General features: G+C 57.8%; 1 protein-coding gene across 1 annotated transcript in view; it reads right to left on the bottom strand.

The window, feature by feature from the left end:
- The window catches only part of TUB (TUB bipartite transcription factor), a 64,375-nt gene that overhangs the window by 4,777 nt on the left and 45,973 nt on the right, over positions 1-13,625 (bottom strand). Inside the window, 10 exon segments of the mRNA XM_070473352.1 lie at positions 173-344; positions 562-660; positions 2,832-2,949; positions 3,862-3,974; positions 4,252-4,449; positions 4,862-4,983; positions 6,176-6,343; positions 7,546-7,689; positions 10,628-10,784; positions 11,259-11,310. Coding sequence (XP_070329453.1) covers positions 173-344; positions 562-660; positions 2,832-2,949; positions 3,862-3,974; positions 4,252-4,449; positions 4,862-4,983; positions 6,176-6,343; positions 7,546-7,689; positions 10,628-10,784; positions 11,259-11,310 — 1,343 coding nt within the window.

The raw sequence follows: 13,625 nt of genomic DNA, 5'->3' as shown, positions 1-13,625 counted from the left end.
AGAGGAGGTTCTTCCAGGGCCTCCCAGTCATTAAGGTTAGAAAGTACTTTACTAACCGAATAACCCATGTCCTTAAACTCTGACCTTTACAGGCAGGGCTGAGTGGGCTAAATCCCAAGCTAAGGGCCCCGGTGTCACTCGGTCAGTCATGAGTCAGGGCAGAAACACTCACGGTCATTGCCGTGGATGATCTGGAAGTTCTTCACCGAGGCCTGAGTGACGCGCCCATGGAAGTTGAGTACATAGGACTGCGTGTCGTCGTTCCAGACGGGCGTCTTGTTTTGCAGCTCGATGATACTCTCCGTGTTCTTGTTCTGCCAGCGCGCTAGCAGCGTCTCATGCTCCTGGGAGGGCAGCCTCGGCTTAGCCAGGCCCGGGCCTCGGGCCCATGACCGCCCCAGAGAATGATCTGCCCCGGGGTGGGGGTCCTTAGAGCTCCCTGAGACCCCCAGGGCTTCTCACGTTGTCTACACACACACACCCCCGCTGGAGCTGTGCCCTCAGAAGTGCGTGAAGGGGTTGGGAGAACAGGGAAAGCAGGTGGGGTGGGTGGAGACTCACGTTGCGGGGCCGGATAGAGACTCTCTCATGAACCATGGTCATTCCCGGGACAATCACACTCATCTTCCGCGGCCCCTTAAAACCTAGGACGTTTGTCTCCTGCGAAAGAGAGAAGCTCGCTCAATACTGGCCATCTGAAGACTCTACCTACCTGCTGGACAAACTGGAGGATGGGATAAAGATGAGCTAGTCAATCACCACTCAAATGTACAGGAGGCATCTGTACACTTACCATGTCCAGAATCGGCTCCTTAGTCTCCACTCTGCCCAAACAAGCTGTGCTTACCATCTTCCTTGCTCCAGTAAATGACATCTCCATTCTTCCATCTGCTCAAACTACCTGCAGTCGTAACTTAACTCCCCCCACCCTCACATACCACTTCTAACCCATCAGCAAATGCTGTCAGCCCTTCCTTCAGGTTACACTCAGAATTCAACCACTTTTCAACCACCACCATCTCTCAGCAAGAGCAAGGACCAGCCTTCAGCTGGACTCTTCATCTCCTAAGCCCCCACCCCACCTCCTTGTCATCTGTTCTCCACACAGTGCTGAGCAGTCCTGGTGAGTCAGGTGGTTCTTCTCAGTTCACTCAGAGTAAAAGATGACGGTCTTACCACCTCGTCCTGCAAGGCCTCATGAAATATGGCCCATCACCCCCTCTCTTCACCACCTACTCTCCGCTACACTCACTGCCCTCCTCCTGCTCCCCTGACATGCCAGCGTTTTTGCTCACCATATTCTCAACACCTGCACGGTTGGCGCTCACTTCCTTCTGGCCTTTATCCAAGCACCACCTCAGTGAGGCCCTCCCTGCCATCCTTCCTAAAAGAATATTCATAGCCCTCTTCTTCTTCTGGCGTGCTGCGGTTCATGGGGTCGCAAAGAGTCGGACACGACTGAACGACTGAACTGAACTGAGCTCTCTTCCTGCTTTATTTTATCCTTCTTCAGTTCAGTCGCTCAGTCGTGTCTGACTCTTTGCAACCCCAAGGACTGCAGCACGCCAGGCCTCCCTGTCCATTACCAACTCCCAGAGCCTACTCAAACTCATGTCTATTGCGTCAGTGATGCCATCCAACCATCTCATCCTCTGTCGTCCCCTTCTCCTCCTGCCTTCAATCTTTCCCAGCATCAGGGTCTTTTCAAATGAGTTGGTTCTTCGCATCAGATGGCCAAAGTATTGGAGTTTCAGCTTCAGCATCAGTCCTTCCAATGAATATTCAGGACTGATTTCCTTTAGGATTGACTGGTTGGATCTCCTTGCAGTCTAAGGGACTCTCAAGAGTCTTCTCCAACACCACAGTTCAAAAGCATCAATTCTTCAGCATTCAGCTTTCTTTATGGTCCAACTCTCACATTCATACATACTGGAAAAACCATAGCCTTGACTAGACGGACCTTTGTTGGTAAAGTAATGTCTCTACTTTTTAATATGCTGTCTAGGTTGGTCATAGCTTTTCTTCCAAGGAGAAAGTGTCTTTTAATTTCATGGCTGCAGTCACCATCTGCAGTGATTTTGGAGCCCCAAAAATAAAGTCTCTGTTTCCATTGTCTCCCCACCTATTTGCCATGAAGTGATAGGACCAGATGCCATGATCTTAGTTTTCTGAATGTCACATAGATGTTTTATAGCTTACCTCCCCCACTCAGCGTTCAAGCCCCAGAAGGGTGTATCTTTGTTCACTACTGTCTCAGTGCCTCAAATGGCACTTGGGGCTAAGTACCACCTGAAGAGATTCAGACTGCCTCCCCAGAGCTGACCAGCAGGTGGCACCATTGGATCATACGAAACAGCTATGAAGTCCCAAGTTAATGGTACCAGTCCCTCATTTTGAAATTAGATGGAGAAATTCCTTGTGTTTATATCCCAGTTCGGTATCTATGAGCTGTGTGACACTGGCAAGGGACCCAACCTCTGATATTCAGTTTCCTCATCTATATAATAAAGAAGATCGCCTCGAGCTCTTAGGTTGAATAGTCAGTGAGATGCTTATGCAAAGGGCCTTATAGTCCATTTAGTACCTGAATACTGGAGGGAAGACTGGAGGGTTGCGCCAACATGAACCCAGGCCTCCTGCCTCCTCCTTCCCAGGAGGCATCCAGGCTGGGCTGCAGAGAGGCAGCCCTAGTTCCCAGAACTTGCCAGGCAGGGGCCACTCCACGGCACCTCTTTGCCCCATAAGAGTACATGGAATAGGTCACAGACAGGTAGCAAGTCCTGAGTGTCATGTCTAACTGGAAGCCCAGAGACCCAGGGCCCACGACTCACGTAGCAGACAGCAGCCAGCTCCTGACGCAAGGTTCCACTTTCCAAAGTAGAGGCTGATGCTTTCTGAGGGTTGACTCCATTATCATAAACGGTGAACTTGGTGCCCATGAGGTTGGACCTGAAGGACAGACACAATCAGTGTAGGGTCGTGCATCCTCTGTCCCTGGGCAGGGAGTTAGCTCAGAGGCTGTCCTAGGGAGGAAAGACTGGAAGGGACCTCCATGACCTTTGTGGGCAGAGAGCAGCTCAGAGGCTGCCTTACATGGTGCCTACAAAGCATTCTGGGCTGGGCCAGGAGCGGACCTGGGGGTACACTGTTCACAGAATCATCTCAGAAGGCGCTTCATGGACAGAGGGCCTCGACTTGCTCCGAGTTTAATCAAAGGGCATCTCAGCTGAGTTCAGGGAAATTGGAGTGCTACAGAAACTCTCCCTGGAGGAACTGGAGTGGCTCCCCTCGTGGTAGGTGAGCTACCAGAGGGGCACCTGGCAAGACTGCAGAGGGGACTCGACACCCCATGGAGGGTGGAGATGATCCGCTCTGTCCCGTTCAGCCTGGGAGTTATGGTCCAGCCCCAACTCCAGCTCTAAGCTTGACTTATGCTCCTGAATCTGCTACACTTCTCAGCACACCCTCCCTCACCTGAGGCCTAGCTCAGAGCCTTTGCCCCAACCCAAGGTTGCTTCCTCTTTCTTCAAGGGCCCATTCCTGCCCCTTGGCACTGACCGTGAGACCAAGGCGGCTCTTTCAGGGTGGCCTACATCATCCCTGACATCCTGGGGTTTGATTTGTCCCCCTAGAGGGCCTGTGCTCCTCTGCCTGGGAGCAGCTTAGGGTAGGATGAGTGAGGCTCATCTTCCAACCTGGCTCCAGGCTAGCACAGATCTGAGCCTGTGGTTGATTTGATGGACAGAGAGGAGCCTGGGAGAAGATCTGACGCTTGACCTACTTCAGGGGCAGGAGCTGCCCTCTACACAGCCTGCCCCTTCCTGCCCCACCCCTGCTGGCCGCCCGGGGGCATGCTGGTACCGCAGTTTCCCGATGTAGCTGTCTCCTCCTCTAGACAAGTCAGTAGGGTCCACGGAGATGAGGTAATTGGAAGTTTTACTCTTCTTTCTCTTCCTTCCCGCCAGGAGGAACACCTTGGGGAGTGGAGCAAAGTCAAGCATGTTCCAGGCCCAGCTTCTAGCCCACATGCAATCCCAAGACCACTCACACACCCTCACTCACACAAGTGATCCCCCTCGCTTCAGCTCTTGAACATACACATGCGCACACGTATGCACTGACGGGGCACACAGGCTTCTGTCTCTTTGGGGGAACTGGCAGGTCAGTGCTGGACCTGAGGCTTCCAGTGCCACTCCAGCCCCCAGGACCTTAAGCCCACAGCGTCAAACTGCGCATCCAAGCCAACCTCACCTTCTTCCCGTCCTCGCGGTCCAGGTGCAGGAAGTAGGTGGGGTACATGCCCCGGTCCATGCCCTTCTTGTCCCGTGTGATGCGGCACTTGATGGTGATCCCCTGGGGGGCCGGCCTCAGGGCAAACTCTTCAAGATCCTGGACCTCAACATCCACTGACGGCTCAGGGGCTGTGGGGCTGGGGGCCGAGGCTGCCTCCTGCCCAGGAGAGAGGAGGAGCCTGAGCTCCAGGCAGGGACCCCAAGCTGCTGAAGTTGGTGGTCTGGAATCCAAAGCTGCCCCCGTGTGGTGGTGGTGGTGGGAGACAGGGCTTGCACCCTGGGATGTGGGCACAGAGATCCCAGCCCTGGGCCAGCAGCTGGCTTCCTAGCCCTTCCTTCAGCTCAGCACCCCAGGGTGGGGATGGAGGGAACAGGCAGCCTCTCAGAAGCCATGCTGTCTGACTCCAGCTCCTCTGTCCTCTGGCCTGACTGAAGACTGGGAGGACAGAAGAGCCCCGGGGGAAGCAGCTCTTGACAGGCACGCCAACTCTGCATCACTTCACTTCATTCCCCTCCCAGCTGACGACACTGCAGTTGGCCTTCCTCCTGAGCCGGAGCTCCTCACTCACCCTGGCGGACTTTCTGCTTGTGGCGGAGCTGGGGCGGGTGTTGCTGTTGAGCTGGGAGGAGCTAGAGCTGTTCTCGTCCTCTTCCTCCTCGTCCTCTTCGAAGCTCATGCTGCTGGAGATGCCTGGGCCAGGCAGAGGAGTGGGAGGGGACAAGCGGTCACACAGGCACACCAGACAGTCACACGTTCACTGGCTCCAAATCACCCATCACACCACACACACAGACACACGCGGAGTGGCACGTACACACGTGCATCCACACACTCCCACGCACACATTCAGATGCACACTAGGACATTCTCCAGTGCATATGTGAGCTGGGGCTGGTCACTGTCCCCGGGTGCAGCCCCCCTCCCAGCCTCAGCTGTCAGACCCTTGCTGTCTGGCAGCCAGGGTGCCCTGTCTCCTGGGTAGCAAGGCCTGAACTGAGCTGGCCCTGCCTGGGAGCCTCCATCTCTGGCCTCAAGTCTATTGGAGGCCTTGGCTGGCCAAGTCTATAAAATCTCGAGAAAAGTCCCAACTCCTCACTCAGCCTGATGCTCGGGGCCCACCAAGTCTCTCCAAAGAAAGTGAAAGTCGCTCAGTCGTGTCCGATTCTTTGCGACCCATGGCTCCTCTGTCCGTGGAGATTCTCCAGGTAAGAATACTGGAGTGAGTAGCCATTCCCTCCTCCAGGAGATCTTTCTGACCCAGGAATCAAACCAGGGTCTCCTGTATTGCAGGTGGATTCTTTACCAACTGAGCTACCAAGGCAGCCCATCCTCTCCAAAACCCGCCGCGTCTACATGCCTTCACATCTTCACCCCAGCCTCAGCAGTCTTCCTCCAGGAGGCTGTCCCTTGTGTGACATCTCAGAACATGTACACTGCAGGCTCTCCCTCCGCCACCTCCCTGGGGCAGAGCTCACTCTCTGAGCGGCAGGTCTCCTGGGAGGGTCTGCCTTGCCTCTCAGCCTCCTGGCCCTGCTCCCTCTAGCTCAGTGGGGACATTTCGTAAGAAAAGAACTTTCTCAAATGGACCAAAGGGAAAGGAAATCTGTCCCCAAACCTGGGCCTCCTTGCGGGCAGGAGACGGGGATGGGGACCCAGGGCTGGGCTGTGGGCTGGCTGGGTTCCTTTAGCCACACTTCTCTCCCTCAATGCAGCCTTCTCAGGGGTCCCTGCCCAAGTTGCTCACTGGTCTCCAAGTGTGCCCCCTGCCATGGCCTGGGAGGGGCTGAAACAGACACAGGATGGCCATGCTCCCTGAGAAAGGTGCATCTGAGAACCTGGGGCTGAGCTTTGGGGGGTATCTCTGGACCCCCACGGGGCTCACCCTTCCTCTGCATCGTGGCACGGATGTCCTGCCCGCCGGGCTGTGCACCGCCACCTGCGGCCGTCTCCCCCGCGTCCCGGACCTGGTTGGACTGGCCCACAGTCAGGATCTGCACAGGGCCTCGGGCCTCAGAGTTGTCTTCAGCCGATGCTGCTGACCCGCCGGAGCCTGCAGGCCATGGACACTCCTGAGTCCCATCCAGGGGTGCGGAGGGGGCGGGGCAGCCTGGATCCCCAGGTGTCCAGGAAGAGTGTGAGGGAAGAACAGGTGCACCTCTGAAAACTTTATTTGCAAAACCGATTTTTTAAAAAAATGAATGACTGCTCTCAGCCTCTTAACAGTGGGTAAGCTAGGAAGGGGCACGGGCTCCATTTCTTCTGCTGTTCCCCCACATCTGTGGCCGAGGGGGGGACTGAAATGCCTCGCGTCCCTAGGCAGCCGGCAGCCAGCTCCAACTACATGGTGAGCAGGACAGGAGGGAGAACGAGGCTGGGTCTGACACAGCGAGGCCACCACTCAGCTCGGACATGGCCAGCTCTGTACTGCCAGTGCCAGCCTTCTCTCTCCCTCACACACGCACACAGACTCACACACATCAGTGAAACACACAGGGCCCCTGGAAAAAGACAGGTCGGCATACATTTGCCTTCCCAAATGGAGGGGCTCCCACCTCCCCCATCAACCTTCCTGCCCAAGTTGCCACAGCTTCGGGACCAGAAACGAGGCCTGGCCCACACATCTGGGCTTGGCCTAAAATGCCACGGTCAGCTCCACAGGCCCTCAGACCCAACACACCACTGTCCGACCATGACGCGGAGGCCTGGAAGCCACTCCCAGGAACAAGGGTTGAGGAGATAGGGTGGCCAGCAGAGACGGGACTCAGGGCAGGGCCACTGTAACTGGCCTTGGTCTCCAGGGATCTTTTCTGGAGAGGCAGGAGCAGAGGGAACAGATTGGTCTGTGGGCCAAGAGGGTGGAAATGGGACTGGAGAAGTGAGGAAGCCCACAAGACCACCGAGCACTGCCCAAGGGGGAGACAGGTCGCCCGGGAGACACTGAGGCCCCCAGGGAGTGTCCTGATCAGGGTGGAGGGTGCTCGGGCGGGCGGGGTGGGGCTTCCTGGGCCACAGCTGAGCTGGACTTCACATCCTGGGGCAGCAGGAGAGTCCTGCCCATGCCCATGGGCCAGCCCGGTCCCATGTGAGTGGGAGGAGGCCTGTGAGCCAGCTGGGGGTTCCTGAGTGCCAGTCGGGGCTCTCCCCGAGGCCTCTCACCCAGCCCCTCACCCCCGAGTCTGGAAGACAAGACTCCTGCCAGCCCCATGGTGGAGGCCGGGCCTCCCGAAGAAAGGGCAGTGAAGGCAAGCCAACCTTTGTGCTTCCCCTTCTTCTCCTTCCTAGAGGCCCCACCCTGGCCCCCTGCCGCGGCGGCCGCCTTGGTTCTCTTGGCTGAGGCTGGTGCTGTGGGGTGGGCAGCTCCCAGGGGCACACTGGCAAGTGAGTCGGCCTCTTGAACTAGCCAGGGAGAGAGAGAGAGAGAGAAATGCATGCAAGGTGAGACCAGAGCTCCAGCACAACACACCCAGCTCCCCCACCAGGGCCTTTGTACCATCATCCCTCCAGGCAGAGGTGCGCAGGGCAGGCCAGGACGGAAGGAGGTGGCACCCCCCAACCCAACAGGGTGATAAAGTCAACAGCCTGGTCTGCAGTGTGACCACCCCAGAAGCAGAGCAGCTGGGGAGGCGGAGGGAGTGTGTCTGCGAGAACGGGGGTCACCAATGACGGTGGGTGAAGACAGAAAAGGCTGCAATGTCCAGAAGAGACCAGAGTGAGGGCGAGCACCCCAGGGACTGGACTGTTCTCCTGGGACAAGCCCTTGAAGCAGGAGAATAAATGGATCCCAAGAGCTGCCTGCCAAGTGGAAGGTCTCAGAAGGGCCACCGCTGGGTATCTCCACCCTCTCCAGCTGTCAGAAGCCCAATCTGTCAAGGCCCATGAGTGGTTTCTCACTGCTCTTAAGATGACAACCAACGTCCTCCTGCAAGCCCGGCCTTCCTCTTGCCTAACTGTGTCCTCGTCACCTCCTGGGTATCCCAGGTCCCAGGCAGGCCCTGGATTCCCTCCTGCCTGCCACAGGCCTGCTCTCGCTGTCTCACTGCCTGGACTGCCCTCACGACACAGCCCCTGCTCCCACTAACTCCCATCATCCTGCAAGGTCCAGCTCAGACATCACCTCCTCGGGGAAACCCTGCTCTGGCCACTACTCTGCCATCCACTCGCCGAGCTTGGCTTCCTTCCGCAACCCACACCTATGACAGTCTGTTTCATCCTCTCTCCCCTCCTATATCTTAAGGGCCATGAGAGAACAGAGACTGCATCGGTTTGTGCTCACCCTGGACCCCCAGCCTCTAACCCAAACAGGCTCTCAATAAATATTAACATGAATGAACACAGCCAGTAGGTCAAAAACTCTCCACTGGGATAAAATACTGGTTCTGATTTATTTCATCTTCTTCTTCTGGAGTTCCCTAGTTGCTCAGATGGTGAAGAATCTGCCTGTAATGCAGGTGACCTGGGTTCAATCCCTGGGTCGGGAAGGTCCTCTAGAAGAAGGGAATGGCAACCCACTCCAGTATTCTTGCTTGGAGAAGCCCATGGACAGAGGAGCCTGGCGGGCTACAGTCTATGGGGTTGCAAAGAGTCAGACACAACTGAGCAACTAACACTTGCACATTTTGACATCTTTCTCTGGGAATGATCCCTGTGTATTTAACACCAACAGCCAGCAGACGGCAGGGCAGAGGCAGCGAGGCTGCAGGAGGAGTGGCTCCTGGAAACCCAAATCCCACATCGGCCAGCAGGGTGAGCAGCCTCCTGGAGCTGGGGAAGCCTGGGCTGGAGAAGCTGCCCTCAGCCTGCCTGGTCCGGAGTCTGGGCAGGGGACAGCATTCTGCTGGCTGGACCTTGCAACACACCATAGCTGCTCCAACCTTCAAAGCCCTGAGACAGATCTTTCCTCACTTTACAGGGAAGGAAACAGACCCAGAGAGGGTAAGTGACTTGCTCATAGTGACAAGTGAGCAGGTGACCCGCACGACCAGAAGCTCTGTCTCTACTTTGGCCATGCACCCTAGAGCCGCTGCCGTCTTTCTGCAGGCCTGGCCCGGCCCAGCACACAGTCAGTGCTCAAGAAACCCCTGCCAAAGTGACTGCACAGATGTGACCTGCCAGACTCTCCTCTCAAAGCCTCAAGATGTTGGCTCTGGCACAAACTGGCAGGGCCTGAAGTCCCCAGAGCAGGCTCCCCTGCCACGGGCAGCCTCAGATGGCCAGGTGCCAGACTTGGCAGAGCTGGGGCAGTGATGCCGGGCTCCAATAGATACAGACTGAACTCCACCAAACCCAGAATGTCGGAGGCCTTCTCTGCAAGACACTGCAGCAGCACCCATGGACAAAGAGAGAGGGGAAGGCTTCCAGGTAAGGCTGGGGTCGGGGGCCAGTGCCAGGTGGAGCAGCTGGGACTGCCTCCCACACACTGTCCCCTTCTCTAAAGGGCCTCTCAGGTAGAGCAGACACATCAGCTGCGGCCCAGGTTCTGAACTGAAGCATACACAGGGGCATTACTGTGAAGGAGCCTCAAGGAAAGGCAACTACCAGTCGTCTGAAGTGCCTGGAGGCCGCACATCCTGAGGAAGCCCAGAAGGAGGGGAGCACGTCGCTTCCTTCCAACTGCAAAGCCAGAGAGAGGCCTGCAACCTTCTTAAAGTCACTTTTCGATGGAGGAGCTGCCGTGATCACTGGCCACCAACAGGGGGCAGTGGGGACTGAGTTTCAGTCTTCCTTTCAGGCTCAGAGAGGCCCAGCCTCTGCCCAGCCTGGGGTCCTCAGCAGGAAGGCGGGTCCTGAGCACTGGGGTGAAATCGACGTGTCCCCGCCCCCAGGATGAGCCCCAGAGAATTCCCTTCCCAGGGGACTCCGCTGAGAACCAGTGTGTACACAGCTAGGAGCTGGAGGCTGCTGGTCACCACGGCTCCGTGCAGAGACCCACGGGCCAGAAGTAGGGCACATTGAGGGTTTGGGGAACCCAGGGAGGGGAGGCGACAGGTGTCTGTCTATCTGTGACAAGAGGAATGGGTGGGCAGCATGTGAGATAGAGTCCTCTCGAGAGACAAAAGCTGGCGGGGAGCAGACTGTTCTGCTCCTGGGAGCTGCCTCCTGCTTTCAGGGAAATGTTTCAGATCAGAAACCCGGGCTTTTGAAGTCCCAGGCCCACAAAGCTTTACCTTCTGGCCCCACACCTGGCGTGGGAGCCCCAGGCTCCAGATCCCAGCCTCCCTCCGCCTGCCCCACCCCTCTGCCCACCTGGGCACCCCCAACAGGATGGGCACTGGCCTGTCCAGGTCAGCAGGAAGTCCCTGAGGGCCCCCGTGAGCAGCCCCAGGGTGGGGTGTACCTTGGTAGCCGGTGCTGCCGCTGAGGTAGGACTCCACCAGGGGGGCCTGCTCCTCCGACTGCCGGGCCCGCCGGCTCCGGGGCCGCCCGTCGGCATTGGCCTGCACCATCAGAGGCTCCTGGCGCTTCTTTTTCTGCTTCTGCTCCAGCAGGGCCCGCTACAGAGGCAGCGGACACACACACGGGTTGGTGGGCCCTGAGCGGGCTGACTGCCTCCCCAAGGGAAGACGCCTAGATGGGGACTTGGAGGGGGGGCCTTCTGGCTCCGTGTGGTTCCAGAGGTCACAGTGGGGTCCATAGCCCACTCTGACCTCGTGTCCTTGTGCCCCAGGGCTTGGGGTCCAAGGGAAGCCGGCAAGGGTCAGTCCAGGTAGCTGCCCGGCAGGGTCACAGCACAATGACCTGAGCTGCCTCCCAGCAGGAGCCCTAGATGCCAGGGTGGTGCTAATAACAAGCTGGTGAAGGAGAGAGCTCACCACTTCTCTCCTGGGAGGGCCCCCTCTCTCCACCACACAAGATCACCCAGGAAGGAGGACGGCTCCCCCACCCCCTGCCCTTGGAGACCCCGTCCAGACTCCGACCTGGATGGCGCGTGCTGACCGCCCCCCCCACCTGGCTCCAGCCTCACTCACCTGCCGGTCAAGCTTCTGCTGCCGCAGGTTGCTGCCCTCATCATCTAAGACACTGCAGGGGGAGAGAGGGGCACTCAGGGCCGGCCCACGAGGACCACCCCGAGCCCTCTCCCGGCACGTCTGGGTTCTTTAAGCCCCTCCTGTCATGGCTGCTGGGCATGGGACGGGGAAGAAGGGTCAAGCTATATTCTGGGAACCGCCTAGAGACATAAAGACACGAGCCGTCTTTCTGCCACTTCAGGGACTTACCTCCTGTTGGGATCCCCGCTGCCCAAGGACTTCCCAGCCTACCCCGCCCCAGTAAACTGAGGAGGAAGCTCTCCCCTTGGGCCCATTAGGGCCCGGCCTGACTGAGATCCAGGGGTATCAGTCAGAAGCCGGGCCCAAGGCGGGGCTTCAGACCCAAGGGCCTGCCCCTCCGGCTCCACCCCTCCATCTTTCCATCCATCTGGTGGGAGCTGGGTCTTCTGGGGCAGACTCTCGCCATCCATTCAAGGCCAACTCCTGGCTCTCCAGGTGGTAAAGTGAAGATGCTGACACTGCCCACCCCCCCCACCCCATGTAAAGAGGACCCCTCATTTTGGAGAGTGAAACGGAAACACCAACCAGTCCCTCGGGGCACAGTGAGGGCTGGGTGCAGATGTCTGCAGGGTGGACACAGCACATCGAGGCACAGCCCAGCAACCAGCCGCCGGGTCCTTCCCTGGCCACCTACATGGTGCAAGCAGCTGCAGGGCCTCAAATCCTTATCCTACTAATAAGGTCGTGGAACCGGCAGCCTCGTCTCACATAGACTGGCCCTGCCTTCAAGTAAGGCAGGGCATGAAGAGGGAGCGCCAACCACTTAAGCTTTCTTTCTAGTCTAAGACACAAGTATGAGACCTAGACCCAAGCCTATAAAGCCAAGGTCAGGCCAGCTGCATGGTGTGGGGCTGGAGCCTGAGGATATGAGCTCTGGGAACCCCCAGGATGCCCTGGCCCCCTTATTCCAGGGCCTGCCCCTGAACCAGACCTTGTGTGGGTGCCTGCACAGCTATGTCCAAGTGTGCTGGGTTTGTGTGTGAGGCGGTAGGAGGATCTCATGTGTGTGTGCACACTGGAAGATGTCCCAATGTGTGGAAGCATGTCCACATGTGTAAGCACATATCTGGATATGCATGCATGCAGACACCATGTCAGAGGTGGGTGTCCTGAATGTAGCTGAACACAGTCACATATAAGGAGGTCACATCACCCTGAAGGCAAGGTGAGGCGATCCACCTCCTCCTGACAGCAGCAGCCCTTCCCAGCTGGAACAATCATTGACCTGAAATGTCCTTTCAGCTCAGCACACTGCTTGTGCTGCAGGGGCCTGGCCAGCGGGTGGCGGGGAGTCCACGGATTGCCGACGGCCCATCACCCAGCCCTCTGGCTTCACCACCTCCCTGGCCATGACCTGTGAAGACTGCCTATTTTGAACTAGCAGCTGTCCTACCTATTTGACATCTGGGAAGGACTTGCCCGACGCCCATGGGCTATTCTACACACAAGAAGAGCCTGGTTGTGACCTGGGGCCCTGCACAGAACAGCCTCATTCACCAAACCCTCAGTGGCCAGAGCACAGGAGAACACACTACTCAGACATGCTTCTAGTAAGGCCTCAGTCCACCTAAAAGAGCCCACCTGCCTAAGAGCACGCGGCTGCACATGGGCCTCCCCAAGGGCAATGCTAAGCCCAGAGGACAGGGAACAGCTCTGAAAAATCCCAGGGGCTGGGACAGCAAGGGTCCTGTCACAGGAGGCCGCACACGGGACAGGCGGGGCAGGAGGTGAGCAGGATGCCTGGGAGTCCGGCCAGGTCCAGAGGCTATAACTCTCCTCCTGTCTCTCTGCCTCCAGCCAATGGCCTGACGAGAGCACAAGGGCCACACAGCCTCAAAGGGTCAGGGTGCCAACACCACTGTCCTCGTGGTCCACAGAGCCCAGCCTGGCCGAGAGGGGCAACGGGGCCTGAACGCCAGCTGTGCCTTGGCACGAGTGGGGCAGCCTGCATCTCAGGCATGTTGGCCACCTCTGCAAGGCCGTGCTGCCTCCCCTTCCTGCCAGCAGGAGAGGCTGTTTCCTGGCTCACTGGGATGATGCGAGCCAGTCATCTAGGTCATCCCTGGCCCTGGGCTTGGCTGAGCAGGACACAGTTGACTATTTCCATGGTGCTGATACCATGCAAGGAGCTGACACCTAACGTGAAAGGGCAACATCCCGCTGAGAGGTAAGCTCACATCAGCAATGCCACCTCCGAACTGCGGGCAACAGTGGTTGCTCAACTGACAAAAAGTGGTTCCTGCCACCGTGGCCTCCTTGCTCAGTGTTCCCCCGCCCTAACAACCT

This window comes from Odocoileus virginianus, chromosome 10 (genome assembly GCF_023699985.2).
Source record: "Odocoileus virginianus isolate 20LAN1187 ecotype Illinois chromosome 10, Ovbor_1.2, whole genome shotgun sequence".
Lineage (NCBI taxonomy): Eukaryota > Metazoa > Chordata > Mammalia > Artiodactyla > Cervidae > Odocoileus > Odocoileus virginianus.
This window is presented reverse-complemented; position numbering and strand designations above follow the sequence as displayed.